Source organism: Amblyraja radiata, chromosome 8 (genome assembly GCF_010909765.2).
Source record: "Amblyraja radiata isolate CabotCenter1 chromosome 8, sAmbRad1.1.pri, whole genome shotgun sequence".
Lineage (NCBI taxonomy): Eukaryota > Metazoa > Chordata > Chondrichthyes > Rajiformes > Rajidae > Amblyraja > Amblyraja radiata.
The window spans coordinates 63,582,892-63,600,077 of record NC_045963.1 but is presented as its reverse complement, the minus strand read 5'-3'; the positions used below and the strand labels follow the sequence as shown (position 1 = coordinate 63,600,077).

The following is a 17,186-nucleotide window of genomic DNA, read 5'->3' as shown; positions in this document are numbered from 1 at the left end:
GGGTCTGAAGAAAGGTCTCGATCTATTGTTTTTCTCCAGAGATGCTGCCTGACCCACTGAGTTACTCCATGTATTCTGGATGTATTCAAAAAGTTAGATATAGCTTCTAGGGCTTATGGAATCATAGGATATGGGGAGAAAGCAGGAATAGGGTACTGATTCTGGATGATCAGCCGTGATCATATTGAATAGCCGTGCAGGTTCGAAGGGCCGAATGACCTACTCCTGCACCTATTTTCTATGTTTCTTTGTTTCCAGCATTTTGTGTCTATCTGGGATATCTCCAGTCTCTTGGGAACGAACTGCGGGAGAGGGTCCCATCTCCACACAGGGTCAGATTCACCACAGGAATAGAGTGGGAAGCCTGGCCTCTTAACCCAAGTTACCCTGGCCATCCTATTTATAAACACTTTTTACAAATCATTCTGGAAGAATCATTGCTTTTGCAAATTAAAGCTTCCATTTTCATGGGATTTTAAAATCATAGTGTGGAAATGGGCCAGTGGGTCAGGCAGCATCTCTGGAGAAAAAGGATGGGTGACATTACAAGTCGGAACCCTTCTTCTGACTCGAAACACCACCCATACTTTTTCTCCAGAGATGTTGCCTGACAAGCCGAGTTACTCCGGCACATTGTGTCTATCTTCGGTATAAACCATAATCTGTAGTTCCTACGTACACATGGAAACAGTCCATTTTGCCCCACTCATTCATGCTGATCAATGCACACCCTTCCATACTAACTCCACCTCCCAACATTTGGTCCATATCCCTGCCTGCCTGAGACATTCAAGTGGTCATCTGGATACCTCTTAAATGCTGTCATTTTATACATTTCTGCCCAGAGATTTGGCTCTACTAATGGGAAACTGCTCTGCATTCATGGACATTTGATGGACTGACTAATTCAGCCCATTGGGTTTGAGTCATAAGTGTGTGAAATCTTGCCATTTCACTTAGTTAGTGGGTTAGTCCCCATAATGAATGGGTGTGATGGTGTCCGGTCGATTGCAAAGAATCGGATTGTGGAGAATTCGGGATTACTCCTCATTGAATATCAGGCCTCTGATCTCTACTTGGGAGTGGAAATGAGAGTAGAGTAGTTTGGAGTGACGTGGCAGTGGGAATGTGAGTGGAAGTGGGAGTGGGGGAGGGAATGGGAATGGGAGTTGGAGTGAGAGTGGGAATGGGAGTGGTGTGAGAGTGGGAGTGGGTGGGAGTGGGAGTAGGAGTGGAGTGGGAATGGGAGTAGAGTGGGAGTGGAGTGTGAGTGGAGTGTGATTGGATGTGGGAAGCCTCACCTCAGTTCTTTACACAGCATGGGACAGGATCAGGTGAATCTGCAGATGCATATTTATACCAAAGAAAGACACAAAATGCTGGAGTAACAACAACAGGCAGCATCTCTGGAGAAAACGTATAGGTGATGTTTCAGTTTGGGATCCAAGTGGGGTTGCATTACAGAGTTCATCACTTGCTGAAGTCTTCATCATTGCAAAGCTGATAAATTGGCTTCTAAACATTTCCGGGAGGTGTTGACATCTATTTTGCCTGTTTGTTTGAAAGCCGAAACCACTTGCTTCTCAAGTGCCAGTCCCTGCCTGGAGTAGAGCGAGTGTGGGCGACCAGTGACAGGGAGCAGGGGTCCTCTCAGTACATCTTCTGGCCAAGACCAGTCTCCAGCTGGCGTGACTTTCCCAGGTCTTGGCTCAGTTCCATGGCCAGAACCTCTGACGCCTGCTCTACTTGGCTCGCAAGGCAATGGATGGTCTGAAGCATTGCTTCCATCTTCCTCACCTTCTCCTTGAACCTAGGAAGAAGGGGCCATCAGTAGACATCCCATCAAAAACCAATCTAAAACCTGCATGTCACACAGGGAGTGTCATTTAGTATAAAAAGGATATTTAATTAAACTTTGTAGATAACATGATTTGGTAATAGAACTATGGTGAGGGGGAAATTATGTTTAACCTATGCTGTTCCCTTCCCTGAGAGTGTCTGGTGTGACTGTATAGAGGCAACTTCACTCTGTGTCTGACCCTGAGAGTGTGTGAAGGAATGGTGTGGAGGGAGCTTCATTAGGTGCTAACATGTGCCCTGGGAATGTGTGATGGGATGGTGTGGAGGGATCTTCACCCTGTGTCTAACCTGTACCCTGCAAGGGTGTAATGTGACTGTGTAGGTGGTGCTACACTCTGTGTCTAACCCTAAGCATGTGGGATGGGATAGTATAGAGGGAGTTTCACTCTGTGTCTGACATGTGCCATGGGAGTGTGTGATGGCATGGTGTGGAGGGAGTTTCACTCTGTGTCCGACCTTGGGAGTATGTTGGGCTGATATAGAGAGAACTTTACTCTAACCCTGGCAGATGGCAAAGGAACAGTTTAAAGGGAGCTTCGCTTCTTATCTAACCCTGGGAATGTGCAATGCAATGGTGTAGGGAGCTTCACTCAGTGTCTAATGCTGGGAATGTGTGATGGGAAGATATAAGGGAGCTTCTCTCAGTCCAACCCTGGGAGTGTGTGAGGAGACAGTGTAGAGGGAGGTTCGGTACATCTAACCTGTACTCTCTCTGCCTTGCGAATGCTTCCACCCACAAGATTAATTTATGAGCTATCATCTCCTGGCTTGAGGCAACAGTAGAGGCAGGTACTTACTTTGTGAGATGGCTGTCTGCTGAGGACTGTGCCTCAAGGCTCGCCCCAATATCCGCCATGATATTGTTGGACTCCTCATTCTGTAGCTTGATGTCCAACAGGGTCTTCGAGATCACCGACTGGTAGCTCCCTTTCCCAATCTCCTCCTTCATCGCCACCACCAGACTTTCCAAGCTGGAGCTTGTGCCGTCCATCAGCCCCTTTACCGGGCCCAGGTCCTCTTGAGTAGCCGGGTGGGTTGCCTCATGCTCCCTGGTCACCGAGCGGGTCAGCAGGGTGATGGAACAGGTGTTGGAGACTTCCTCCTGGTCCTGCAAGATGAATTCAGCCACACCGTCAGCCACAGCAGAGTCATTCAACGGCAGGGCGAAGAGCAAATCCCCGGGATCGAGCTGGAATCCGTCATGATCTCCACTCTGTCCACCACTGCCAGGGAGAAGGAAGGTTACCAGAATCCACCGGAGGGTCCACAGGAGTCTCATGATGAGCTGTAGAGGAGATGGAGAATGTTCCTGATATTATCCCTGAAATTCGATGCACCCCTTTGTTACCTCCATACTTTATTCATCGAATGAACTCTCATTCAGGTCAGTGATGGCCTCCCAGCATCAGCATTAAACATCATCAGCATTAAACAGAAACCCAGTTTCCGTCTCCAGAACCTGACCCGCTGAGCGTTTCTAGAATGTGCAGATTTTAGTTTGGATTTCCAGACTCTGGTTTTACTTTTGTGTTGTTCATTAGCAGGTCCCTCTCTTCCATCCTCTGCAAGCATCAGCCAATCCCATCCACCTGTTCCTTCCAACGCTACCAGCACTGACAATGATACACACAACACAGGGGCAGTCAATCCACCACAACAACATAGGAACAGTCACTGATACACACAATAACTACCTGGACTGCAACTGTTACGACAGCATAGGGACATACACTGATACACACAACACAGGGACATAAACTGATACACACAACGACACAGCGATTGCAACTGATACAGTGACAAGGACATAGACTGATACAAAAGGGACTGACACTGATACAGCAATGACGCAACAACAATCACATAGACACGACATATGAACAGTCACTGATACGCACAACGTCACAGGGACAGATTGATACAACGACACAGGGACAGTCACTGATTCAGCAATGATACAAGAACAATTACATACACACAACAACATATGAACATATGAACATCGGTGAGACCAAGCGGAGGCTTGGCGATCGTTTCGCCGAACACCTCCGCTCGGTCCGCAATAACCAACCTGAGCTTCCGGTGGCTCAGCACTTCAACTCCCCCTTCCACTCCGTATCCGACCTCTCTGTCCTGGGTCTCCTCCATGGCCAGAGCGAGCAACACCAGAAATTGGAGGAACAGCACCTCATAATCCGCTTGGGGAGTCTGCATCCTGGGGGCATGAACATTGAATTCTCCCAATTTTGTTAGTCCTTGCTGTCTCCTCCCCCTCCTCAGCCCTCCTGCTGTCCCCTCCCATCCCCCAGCCCTCGGGCTCCTCCACCTTTTTCCTTTCTTCTCCCCGCCCCCCCACCCCCCATCAGTCTGAAGAAGGGCCCGAAACGTTGCCTATTTCCTTCGCTCCATAGATGCTGCTGAACCCGCTGAGTTTCTCCAGCTTTTTTGTGTACCTTCGATTTTCCAGCATCTGCAGTTCCTTCTTAAACATATGAACAGTCACTGATACACACAACAACACAGGGGTAGTCACCAATACACACAACACAAGGACTATCACTGATATGCACACCAGCATAGGAACAGTCAGTGACACACACAATGACACAGGTGCAGTCATTCATACACAACAATACAGGCTCAGTCACTGAGACACACAACCACTGAGGTACAATGTTTTGAAATTCATTCATGTGATATGGACATTGTTATCAATGCCAACATTTACTGTTCAGCCTTGATTGAACCTGAAGTGAGAATCAGTCAAGAGCCAACGACATCCATGGCAGATAGGGTAAAGACTGCAGATGTTCTCCCCTAAATGACTTTACTAAATCAGATGAAATTTTATAACAATCCAGCACTTTTATGTCTCTGTTGTTGAGATTATTTTTTAATTAAAATCCCAGTACTTCAGTTTAAACCAGCAGTCTCTGCCCTGGGTTCATATCCCTGCATCAATGGTCAATAACAGCCACCACACTTACAGCGCACATAGAACAGGAACAGGCCCAAACATGATGCCAAGGATTTCAAAGGCTCTCGAAGGGCTGCTCTACACTGACACTGAGGTACTGACCACAGCTAGCGGGCACCACATATACACGGCTGAATCCCTGCATCCCCTCTTTCACAAATTACTGCCAGCAATGGGGAGCTCCAAATCATTTCTCAGACCAATCCTCAAACCAATTTCCTCCCTCGACTCCCACATTCTCCTCCTTCAGATAAACACTCACTACATCCCTCACATGTACTGCCCCCCATATCACTCCTTTCTCCCACTCTCTCACACTTCTCTTTCTCTTTTTCTCACACCCTCCCACTCTCACTCTTTTCCACATCCCCTCACTGTCCCACACTCTCTCACTCTCCCTTCTCATTGCTACCTTCCTCTCCCGTCTACATATGCCCTCCCTCTTACTCCCCCTCCGCCCACCTCAATCCTACCCACATTTTATCCCCATCCTTACCCTCCCACCCACTCCCTCTCTCTTCGTCTTTCATTCCCTCCCTCTCACTCCTTCCCTCTCTCCCTCCCTCCCTCCCTCCCCATTCTCTTTCAGACAGATTCACGCACTCCCTCCACACACTCACCGCTCACACTCCCCTCCCCACATCTCTAACACTCGCTCATTCTTATATTCCTTCACTCCCTATTCAACTCACTTTTCTCTCTCCTTCCCTCATTGCTGCCTCTGCCTCTTTCCCTCTGTGCCTTGCTCCACCACTCACTCCCTCCCACTCTCTCTCCCTCACTCCACCCCTCCCTCTCCCACTCCCAGAACATTACCGTATACTAACACTGCTGTGAGTTGAGTGGACTCTTCCTCCCGGCCGCCTGCCGCCCAACACTGCTTTCCTGGAGTGTTCTGAGTGCTGGTATCTCTCTCCCCCGTCCTTCAGTTTCCCTGGGAAAGACTGCCTGGGCGGTGGGATACATACATTCCTCAGGCCTCATGTGCTTGATGCTGAGATGTTCTGGGCTCCTGTTTCTTGTTGATTTTCTTTCCGTCGGATGCTGGATGCTTCAGTTCACGCACATCTGTAATATGTTAATGACTGGCAGTTAGAACCTCCAGCCCAGACGGAGTGGAAATAAACACGGACTTCCCAGATGTGTCTTAAAGGGATAGTGGCAGCAAAGGTCCCAGACCTGAAATATTAACTTGTTTTCTTCTTCCACATATGCTGTCTGAGCTGTGGAGTAATTACAAAATGTTCTGCTATTCTTCTAGAATTTGTAGGCCTTAGTTGTAGAAAATAGACACAAAATGCTGGAGTAACTTAGTGGCACAGGCAGCATCTCTGGAGGAAACAAATGGGTGACATTTTGGATCGAGATCCTTCTTGAGAATGAGAGTCAGGGGAGAGGGAAACTAGAGATATGGAAGGGTGCAAAGAACACGTAGGGAGTAAAAATTATGGAAGAGGCTCTCACTAGGATATCCTCGATATCCCTTTGCTGCCTTACAGCACTTGCAGCGCCAGGGACCCGGGTTCAATCCCAACTTTGGGTGCTGTAAGTACAGAGTTTATACATCCTCCCCGTGACTGTGAACGGTGTCTCTGAGATCTTCGTTTTCCTCCCACACTCCAAACACACACAGGTTTGTAGGTTAATTAGCTTGGGGTTGTATACTTAATATAAGGGTAATTTGTACCAAGTGCGTGTAAGATTGTGTTAATGTGCGGAGATCGTTGGTCACTGCAGACTTGGTAGGCCGAAGGGCCTGTTTCCATGCTGTATCTCTAAACTAACCTACTGTAATACTCTCTAATCCAGGCAGTCCTGGTGAACCTATCCTGCACTGTCTTCAAAGCCTGCCTCTCCTTTCTGCAATGGGATGACCAGAACCAAGCACAATACCCCAATTAAAGACTAACCAAAGTTCAATACAACTGCAAGATGACTTCTGGACTTTTAATTGAACAGTATAAATTGCCCCCGGTGTGTATTTGAGTGGACAGGAATGAGGGTAGAATAAAAAGGTTGGCATGGACTTAGTGGGCTGAAGGGACCATTTCTATACTGTATAATGCCATGACTCCATGACTCTGTAATACAGATTGTACTGAGAACCAGGGTCAGCTTGTGGAACTGGATGTTTCTTCCCAATGCCTGAGAGAAGCCATCATCAGCAGTAAGGACCACTTGGGTTATTAAGCTGAGAGGGACAAAGTATAAAGGAGATGTGTAGAGTTTTGTACACAGGAATGCGCTGTCAGGGGTGGTGGTGGAGGCTGTCATGATAGTGGTGTGTAAGATGATTTTAGATCGGAAAATTTATATGCAGGGAATGGAGGGATATGGGTCACGTTCAGGCAGAAAGGATTAGTTTAATAGCAATATGTTTGGCACAGACATTGTGGGTTGAAGGGCCTGTGGTGTCTTTTTCGGTTCTATGTTCTAACAACACATCTGACACTGCAGCACTCTCTCTGTATCATGTGCAAGTATCAGCTTGGGCCTTACACTGAATTGGGATTTAAAGACATAATCTTGTAATAAGGGCAGAGCCACTCCATATGACACCCGGTGACTTGCCTTGGTCTTTTCCACTCTTGAGAAGAGTCCACTTCTGTTCACTTTTCCTTTTCTGATGATAGGAGACAGGGACCATCCATAGTGTCAGTGTACATTAGGCTTCACCCTCACTGCTACAGACTACAGCCACTCAGGGTGAATAGTATTAAATGAGAATCTTTACAATGTCACCCTTCACGTTTTATCCTTTGCTGCCTTTGGGACATTGTACAGAATGACACGAATTAACACAATGATGTATGATGCATATATCTTCATAATAATTAGCAGTCTGCCCTTGATTAGACAGAAATAGACATACGTAGTCAAAGAATCACACGGCACATAAACAGGCCCTTCAGCCCACTGAGTTTGCACCAACCATCACGTACCCATTTACTCTAATCCTACACTGATCCCATTTTGTTATCCCCATATTCCCTCAACTCCCCCCAGATTTTACCACTCATCCACACACTAGGAGCCGTTCACAATGCCCAATCCACCTACTGACCTACACATCTCTGCGATGTGGAGGGAAACTGGAGCACTCGGAGGAAGCTCTTGCCATCACACTGAGAACATGCAAACTCCATACAGTCGGGATTGAACCCCAATTGCGACAGCTGGGATACACACGTGGTGAGGTGGGGCAGAAGCTCTACAAGCTGTGACATTTCCCTGTATGTGCATCCCAATGTATAATGCAAACGTGCTAAATAGCCTCCTTTGTTCTGAAAACATCTAGCACAGGAACATCCTGGAGGTTTGGTCACTGGAACCCAGGGGAAATGGGAGCTGTCATTTCAAGTTGACTCGGAGAGAATTGCCACGGGTTTGGGAAGAGGGAGCAGGGTTTTCCGGGAAGGTGACGAAAGACTTGGCAGAATTCCCAACTCTCAATTGCACAACCACCGGACAGATTAATGTTGGAACAACAAGGAATGGAGAGACACTGGAACGGCCAAGAACAACAACATTGCTTTCCCAGTGGAACAAACCCATATTGAGTTCTTGTTTTAAATACAATCATTAGGTTTTTGGAGAGAAATCCCTGAAATCACGGAAGCCCAGACCATCACACAAACTAACCTCCCTTCCATTGACTCCATTTACACCTCATGCCACGGCTACCAGCTTACCAGCAAGGATGTGTCACACCCCGGCCACTGACCCATCTCCCCTCTCCTCTCAGGCAAAAGGTATAGAAGTGTGAAAACGCGCTCCTCTGGATTCAGGAACAGTTTCTTCCCAGCTGTTATCAGGCAAGCTGTTATCATCCTACCAACAACTAGAGAACAGTCCTGAACTGCTATCTACCTCATTGGAGACCCTCAGATCTTTGATTGGACTTTACTGGCTTTATCTGGCACTAAATCTTACTCATGATAATCCCTTTATCATATATTTGTACACTGTGGATGGCTTGACTGAAACCATGTATTTTCTTTCTACTGAATAACACAAAAACAGGCACAAAAGTTTTTCACTGTACGTCGGTACACGTCTCAATAAACTAAACTAATGAACTAACAAATTAACTCTGAGCTCAAATAATCTCCATAGTTAAGATTTTTTTTTAAATGGCTAAGCAAATGATTCACTCTGTGAAAATGTTTGTGAGTCTTGTAGTTATTGGAAGACTCCAGCTGTGATATCTAAATCTTTCCTATCATGTACCTGTCTAAACGATTGTCCCCTGAAAGTCCCTTAAATATCTCAAACAATGACTCTGGCAGCTTGTTCCATATACTCACCACCCTGTGTGAAAAATGTTCCCCTCAGGTTGACCTTAAACCTTATGCCCTCAAGTTTTCAATTCCCCTACCCAAGAGAAAAAGACTGCATTAACCTTATCTATGAAATGACCCAAGAGCTCCTGAAATGATCAGATTACCACACTCACTGTTACAATACATCAGCCCAGCCTGTGGTGGTGGCAGATAGAGAGGAACAAGTAACACCACTCCTTCCAGAAACCAGGGATGATTCAGGGTTAAAATCCAACTTCATGTTGCATTGGTCAGTGCTTCACTGGTCAGGGCTAGTATCTGGGGATCTTCCTCGGTGACAACAGGTTAGATGTATCCCAGGGTAACAAAACAGTAGTTTCACCAAACAGGCTGCTGTCGGAATGTTGGCATCGTTTCGTGAGTGATTGTGTGTTCTGGGACGATGCTGATGTCATCTCTGGGCTCCAGACAAACATCAGCTCACTCACTTGTAAAAAATGTTGATTATAATCTTGCAGCCTCCGCTTTTTTCCTGCTCTTAGCCAGAGTGGACACAGAGTAGCCAGGGCCGGACTATGTCACTCGGCCCTTGCAGCCTACCCCGCTATTGAATACGATCTGGCACATCTCGGCCTCATCTCCTCACCTGGATCAGTTCCCCATCATCATCGGTCTACTGAGTGCGATCCCATTCTGCACTCATCTCACTGCCAATCACGTACAGACGGTGAACACAGGGCTGTCAGAGAGGGAGGGAGGCTGCCAAGCATCAAGGGGGGCCCGACAGGGGGGCTGTCAAGAACAAAGGGGGACCCGGCGGGAGAAGGCCACTGAGAATGTTGAGGGACTCATGGGGGGGGGGGGGGGGGGGGAGGGCACTGAAAACGAAGGGGGACCCAGTGTGGGGATGGGGCATTGCTGAGAACAAAGAGGTGAAGGGTGGAGGAGGGGGGGTGGCAGACCATACTGCCAAAACGTGGCGATATTGTGTATTGCCTGTGCGAGGTTTGCTGAATGATTTTACTGGGTTGTATGCAAAACAAAGCATTTTACTGAACCTAGGTACATGTGACAATAAAGTATCAATGATTTATTGAATCTGTTGAAATCAAGGCTCCAGCATTCTCTCTCTCTCTCTCTCTGAAAGGCCATGTATTTGCTCAGGAACAATCAAAGAATTACATTGACAGAGCGAGCTGGCAACTCCTGAAGAGTCGTAGAGCCAAACTCCACTGCCACTGAGGCCATGAGTTTACTCTGAAATTATTTCACCTGTGCACAAGCAACTGTACATTAAATTGTCAAGGACTGGAGGGCATAGCTTTAAGGTGAAAGGGGGAGCATTTAAAAAAAAATGTTTTTTCACTTAGAGTGCGGTGCGTGCCCGGAACACGCTGCCAGGAGTGGTGAAGGACGCAGTTACAATAGTGGCATTTGAGAAGCTTTTAGATAGGCACATGGGTATGTAAAGAAAGGAGGGATAAGGATCATGTGCAGGTAGAGGAAACCAGTCTTTACAAAAGGCACGAAGTGCTAGAGTAACTCAGCAGGTCAGGCAGCATCTCTGGAGAACTTAGACCTTCTTTTGGCCGATATTCCTATCCAATATTGCCATTTGGTTGTAAATAAATTGGCAATTGGCAGAGATTGATGTTCATGGAAATTTTCTTTGGATGAGAGCAAGACTGAGAGGGCCGAAATCTAATGTCCATCGCTCATTGCCCGTGAGGAGTGATACCACCTTCTTGAACCTCAGCAGTCCTTCCAGGGAAGGAGATTTTCTTTCTGTCTGTTCTAGCCAGGCTTTTTGTGTTGCTGCCTTAATCAGTACCAAATGTTTCAGTCTTGGCTCTGACAGTGGGGAAGAGGGGGCTAGAGGGTTGGTGGAGAGCTGATGGGGGAATGTTCAGGATGGGTAGTTAAACCCATGTACGATCTTTCTCAAAGCCGCCTTGTCACTTAGCATCAATGGCAGAGTTGATTGGAGAAATTGCATGCTTCTCCTTGATCGTTCTATCAGATACAAACTTTCACAGGGAGCTTTTGAAAGTGGTTCTTTGTAAATTTCACAACGAAACTGACTGGGGAAGAAGAGATGACTCACACGATAATGATCAGATGACTGGTGTTTAAAAAACTTTTAAATGTCAGGACATTTTCCATTGTGTAGACTGTCCAGCGTTCTACATCAGTGTACTTCGCATGATTCATTGTGTCATTCAGCAATGATATGTTCCATGCCAGAAGTGCCATCTAAGCTCTTCTCAATTGCCCATGTTCAACCCATATCCTTCTGAACTTTTCCTATAATGTACCTGTCCAAATGCCTTTTACAAGTTGTTATTGTTCAACCACTTCATCTGGCATTACATTTCATACATGTATCACCCTCTGTGTGAACAGGTTGCTCATCGGGTTCCTATAAACTTTCCTCTCTCACCTTAAATCTAGGCATTCTAGTTCTTTATTCCCCTACCCAGGGAAATAGGCTAAGTCCATGCTTCGTATCTAATCCCCCGTGATTTTATACACCTTTATTAGCTTATCATTCTATCTCAAATGCCAAAGGACCACCAGCCTACCCAACATATAATTCGCCCCCCTCGAGTTTTGGCAGTATCCTCTAGATATTTTCTACATTCAGTCTTAAGGGCATCTATCTTCTGGCAGTTTGACCAAAACCATGTCCATGTACTTCCAGGTCCGTCTGTTCTGCAACACGCCCCAGGGCCCCCTCTTCACTGTGAAAGTCCGACCCTAGTTTGACTTGCCATAATGTAATACATTGCACATATCTGAATCAAACTTCATCAGCAATTCCTCAGCCCACTTGACCAGCTGTTCAAGATCCCCTGCAATTCTTGGTTAGCTTCTTCACTGTCTATGCTACCACCGATTTTAGTGTAATCTGCAAACTAATGACCATGCCTTGCCCATTCTCATTCAACTCATTGATATAGATGATAAATAGCAATGGGCCCGACACTGATCACTGAGACAGGCCGCTAGTCATGGGTCTCCAGTCCCAATAAATACCTTCCACTATCAATCATCCTCTGCTTCTTACCTATTTACAACGATTTGGCTTTCTTATCGCAGGCAAACTTATCGCAGTGAGAGTCATCGCCAGGAGGAGAATGGAAAGGCAAAAGCAGCAAAGTTTAATTTTTTACACGATAGACGATTCCCCAAAAGCTGGAGACAGCGTTAAAATTGGGGTCTGCATTACCATGGCATCCTTCTGGACTTAAGGACATCCCAAAGTGCGTCACTGCCAATGAACGCTTTGACGTTGGGTTGCTATGGTAATCTAGGATCCAGGCAAATCTTGATGACCTACAAGAGCTCAAAGAGAAATTTTACAGAATTTGAGCGTTACATAGACTGTCAGCTTTGCCTTGGGCCTGTTCCATGGAAGGTCATCTTAAGCAATGGTAAAGTGGGTTCACACACTATCCGAATGATTGGTGTTCCTTGTTCACCTCTTTCTTTCCATTTAGCAACTGGAGGAGTTTGACTTTCAAATCCAGAGACCCAGGCTATGCTGCCTGAGGGAGCTGCTCATTTAAAGCCAGATGATGGTGTGGCGGCACCTATCAGCAGCGGCTCGACTACAGTCCGTCTGTCTTTTTTTTTAATTTTTGTCTTGTTAAATGTATGTCTTCAGTCTAGTTTTTATTATTTTTCTTTAGCTGTGTATATGTGGGGGGTGGGAAACCGTTAGTCTCTTCCCCGTTCGGGGACCCGACTTTTTCCCTGTCGGGTCTCCGGTGTCGTTGGGCCTAACATCGTGGAGTCGGCGGTGGCCTCCAACCGGAACCAACCTGAGAGCTCCAGTCACGGAGCCTGCGGACCTGACATCGCGGAGCTGGCCATCTTCGGAGTGGGGAAAGCTGTGGTGGCGCGCGGCTGCGACCCGACATCGGAGCTTTGGAGGCTTCGGCCGCAGGCCCGGTGGACAGGAACATCGGGAGCTCGCAGGTCCCTGGTGGGAGACCGCTTTTCGGAGCTCCTGCAATGGCAACTTCTCCCGCTGGAGTCGCGGGTATACTCGGAGAACGGGCCTAACATCACCCGGCGTGGCTTAAACGGCCACAAGACTTACCATCGCCCGCCGGGGGCTTTAACATTGGGAGCCCCAGTTCGCCTCGACGCTGACATTAAAAAGCATTCTATTCTATGATGGCTTTGGAAAGCAGACACAGCAAGATCCAATGGGTGGTAATAAAGCTGGTATAGCTGTTGTAACAATCCTAATTTAATCCTGCATTTGACTGCTATCTGAGTGAAGTTTGCAAGTTCTTCACGAGGCTATGTATTTTACTCCAGGTTCCTTGGTTTCTTCTTACATCTCAAACATATGCAGGTTGGTCGATTAAATGACTGCTGTAAGTTGCCCTCATTGCATTTGAGGGTGGTAGAATTGGTGGGTGAATTAACAGAAATGTAGGGAAAGTAGATTGCAGGAAAATCCAGAGACACAAAATACTGCAGATGCTGGAATTCTGTGCAAAAAAACAAACTGCTGCAGAAACCTAGATTGAAGAAGGGTCCCGACCTGAAACGTCATCTGTCAATTTTATTCCACAGATGCTACCTGACCCATTGAGTTCCTCCAGCTGTTTTGTAATTGGAGGAAAACTTAGTGGTGAATGGGATTGCTCTGTAAATTGGCATAGACTTGATGGGCTGAATGATGTCTAATGCCAGTTGGAAACATGTGAAAGATGTCAGTTCTGGTGTTTATTGCTCATAGAGTCATACAGTGTGGAAACAGGACCATCGGCCCAACTTGCCCACACTGACCAACATGTACCAGCTGCCTGTGTTTGGCCCTTATCCCTCCAACCCTGTCCTGTCCATGTACCAGTCTAACTGCTTCTTAAACACATTCTGGCTTCTTGACCTGCTGATGTCCTTTTAGAAACATAGAAAATAGGTGCAGGAGTAGGCCATTCGGCCATTCGAGCCTGCACTGCCATTCAATATGATCATGGTTGATCATCCAACTCAGTATCCTGTACCTGCCTTCTCTCCATACCCCCTGATCCCTTTAGCCACAAGGGCCACATCTAACTCCCTCTTAAATATAGCCAATGAACTGGCCTCAACTACCTTCTGTGGCCGAGAGTTCCAGAGTTTCACCACTCTCTGTGTGAAAAATGTTTTTCTCATCTCGGTCCTAAAGGATTTCCCTTCTATCCTTAAGCTGTGACCTCTTGTTCTGGACTTCCCCAACATCGGTAACAATCTTCCTGCATCTAGCCTGTCCAACCCCTTAAGAATTTTGTGGGTTTCTATAAGATCCCCCCTCAATCTCCTAAATTCTAGCGAGTACAAGCTGAGTCTTGTGGTGAAGATATTCCCACAGTGCTATTGGACACTGAGTTCGGGGACTTGTTCGGCGATGATGAAGGACGAGCGATTTATTTTCCAAGTCCAGACGGTGTGTGACTCATCAGCGGTCAAGATGCATTTGAAATGTTTTCTCGATCAATGGACCAGGTTTCAAGGCATTATCCACAGTGACTCCACAAAGCTGCACCATTTGGACTGATCTACCAGCTTTTCCAGGCAAAGTCATTGAGGATTCAGAATAAAGGTGAGCAAATGGAATTGAGATAGGGTGCACTCCCTAAATACTGGGGGCAATTTACAGGGATCATATAACTTACAAACCCGCACATCTTTAGGTGTGGGAGTAAACCAGGAGGAGGAATGTGGCATAGGCCCACATGGGCGGTAGAAACACAGCTTTGTTGGTCAGGTGTAAAAGTACAAATGATGCAACAAAGGATGATTAATGACTGGGGTATTCGCTGGGTTGCAATCAGTGTGAAGGAATAGAGGACATAGCATTCCTAAACTATCGCCAGAAGGTTGTTAACCAGTATGCAGCAAACCGAACAAGACCGCTGCAATTCCGGATTTAGTTATTGGGAATGAAGCCAGTTGTCTGGAGGGGAAGCATTTCTGTGCCAGTGTTAATAATTCACTTAGATTTATCACAGTTATGAAAAATGACAGGAACGTAATAGAAGAAAGGTTCTTCTTTGGGTTAAGGCCAATTTGAGTGAAATGAGAAGTGATTTAGCACAATTGGAATGAGAGCAGTGACTTAATGGAACTTGGAGCAATGGGAGACATTCAAAGGGTTGTGGGTGAATGTAGAATTATAGTCATTCAGCACAAAAAGTGGCCCTTCAGCCCACCCTGTCCATGTTGACCCATCTGTATTAATCCTATTTAAGCACTTGGTCTTTAACATTTTATACCTTGTGATTCAAGTGTTTGTCTAGATATTTCTTGAATGTTGTCAGAATCTCTGCCTCCACCACCTCCTCAGCCAGTGTGTTCCAGATTCCAACCAGACTCTGAGTAAAAAAGTTATTCTTCAGACCTGGGGTAAAGCTGTTGGCTCACTGCGCCAGAGACTTGGGTTTGATCCTGACCTCGGGTGTCTATGTGTAGAGTTGCATGCTCTCTCTGTGATTGCTTTTGTTTCCTCCACCAGTGTTCCTCCAGTTATCTCCCACATCCCAAACACGTAGGTGTTTGTAAGTTATTTGGCCTCCTCAAATTGCCCCGCCCATTATGTAAGGAATGGATAAGAACTTGAGATAATATAGAACTAGTGTGAATGGGTGATCCATGGTCAGCATGGATTCAGTGGGCTGAAGGGCCTGTTTCCATGCTGTATCAATCAATCAATTTATCAATCTATCTATCTATCTATATCTATCTATCTATCTATCTATCTATCTATCTATCTATCTATCTATCTATCTATCTATCTATCTATCTATCTATCTATCTATCTATCTATCTATCTATCTATCTATCTATCTATCTATCTATCTATCTATCTATCTATCTATCTATCTATCTATCTATCTATCTATCTATCTATCTATCTATCTATCTATCTATCTATCTATCTCCTCCAAACATTTTAACCCTTACTCTAAACTTGTGCCCTCTAATTCTAGATATCTCTGCAACAGGGAACAGTTTTTGACTATCAACCCTGTCTGTGCTCCCAATAATTTTGTATATCAGGATCTACCCACCTACTGCCCAAACCCATACCCTCGTCCATTCCAAGAAAAATCAACTCTTTCAATCTTTCAAAATTGAAATACTCTACCCCAACGACATCCTGGTGAATCTCCTCTGCACCTTTTCCACTGCAATTGTGTCGTTTCTATAGTGTAGTGACCGACTTGTTCCCACAAGGCCCCTTAGACAACATGGTGTATTGAGAGTTGGATAAAGCAAACACAAACTAATGTCACATTCTGAAATATTAGTACAGCGGACAACTGTAACAATTAAGAACATACAGGAGTGAAACTGAGATGAAACATAAAGTTGAGTACAAAGGTAGTAGCAGAAAGTGGTTGGCATTGCTCATTCCATCATGGGTCCTGACCTTCTTGCCATCGAAGGGATCTACAGGAAGGGATCTTCAAGAAGGCAGCTAATATCATCAGACCCATACACCCTGACCACGCTCTCTTCTCACTGCTGCCATCGGGAAGAACCCTGAACTTTCAGGTTCAAGAACAGCTTCTTCCCATCAACCATCAAGTTCTTGAACCACCTTGTTCAATCCTAATCACAATCCTACATCAGCATCGAACCATTACAGACTTTGCACTATTATAATTGCACTACATACTTTTATTTTTGCACAATCATGATCCAGTTTACATAGAATAACTAATAATTTATCATGTATTTATCTTTGTTGTTGCATCTAATGTGCGTTTAAACCTTGCCTTTCGCATGTAAGAATTTCATTATTCCGGTTCAAATGCAGTGCATTTACCAACCAAAACAGTCTTGACTCGTGGATTTGAACTCTTAGATTTAATCAATTTAATTCCCTCTCTTCTCCAGAAAGCTGCAAAGCCAGAGATGGAGAAATGTATATGACTTTGACACACATGGCATTCATTGTTAACAGATTTCCAAGGTAGATGATTAATTATAGGCAAGTGAGCTTTGTCCTTTGGGGGGAGGGGGGGGAGAGAGAGAGGGGAGAGAGAGAGAGAGAGAGAGGG

At 45.9% G+C, this 17,186-nt stretch overlaps 1 protein-coding gene across 3 annotated transcripts; it reads right to left on the bottom strand.

Annotated features, from left to right (window-relative positions):
- Positions 1 to 239: 239 nt before the first annotated feature.
- On the bottom strand, positions 240 to 5,921 carry LOC116976311. Of its 3 annotated transcripts, none has more exons than XM_033026087.1 (3): positions 5,806 to 5,921; positions 2,658 to 3,145; positions 240 to 1,810 (listed from the first exon to the last, which is right to left on the bottom strand). In XM_033026087.1, the coding sequence occupies exons 2-3, from the start codon at positions 3,137 to 3,139 to the stop codon at positions 1,651 to 1,653; spliced, it is 642 nt and encodes a 213-aa protein (XP_032881978.1). In that variant the 5' UTR covers positions 3,140 to 3,145; positions 5,806 to 5,921; the 3' UTR covers positions 240 to 1,650. The 3 variants fall into 3 exon arrangements, with proteins under 3 accessions (XP_032881978.1, XP_032881975.1, XP_032881976.1); XM_033026084.1 differs by having other exon boundaries at positions 5,654 to 5,902; XM_033026085.1 differs by having other exon boundaries at positions 5,665 to 5,902.
- Positions 5,922 to 17,186: the final 11,265 nt, after the last annotated feature.

Bases quoted from the DNA above. Each gene is read 5' to 3' on its own strand.
- LOC116976311 (XM_033026087.1), bottom strand. From the start codon at position 3,139: ATGAGACTCCTGTGGACCCTCCGGTGGATTCTGGTAACCTTCCTTCTC. The intron at 1,811-2,657 runs GTAAGTACCTGC...CCTTCTTCCTAG, and splicing joins GCAGACAGCCATCTCACAAA to GTTCAAGGAGAAGGTGAGGA.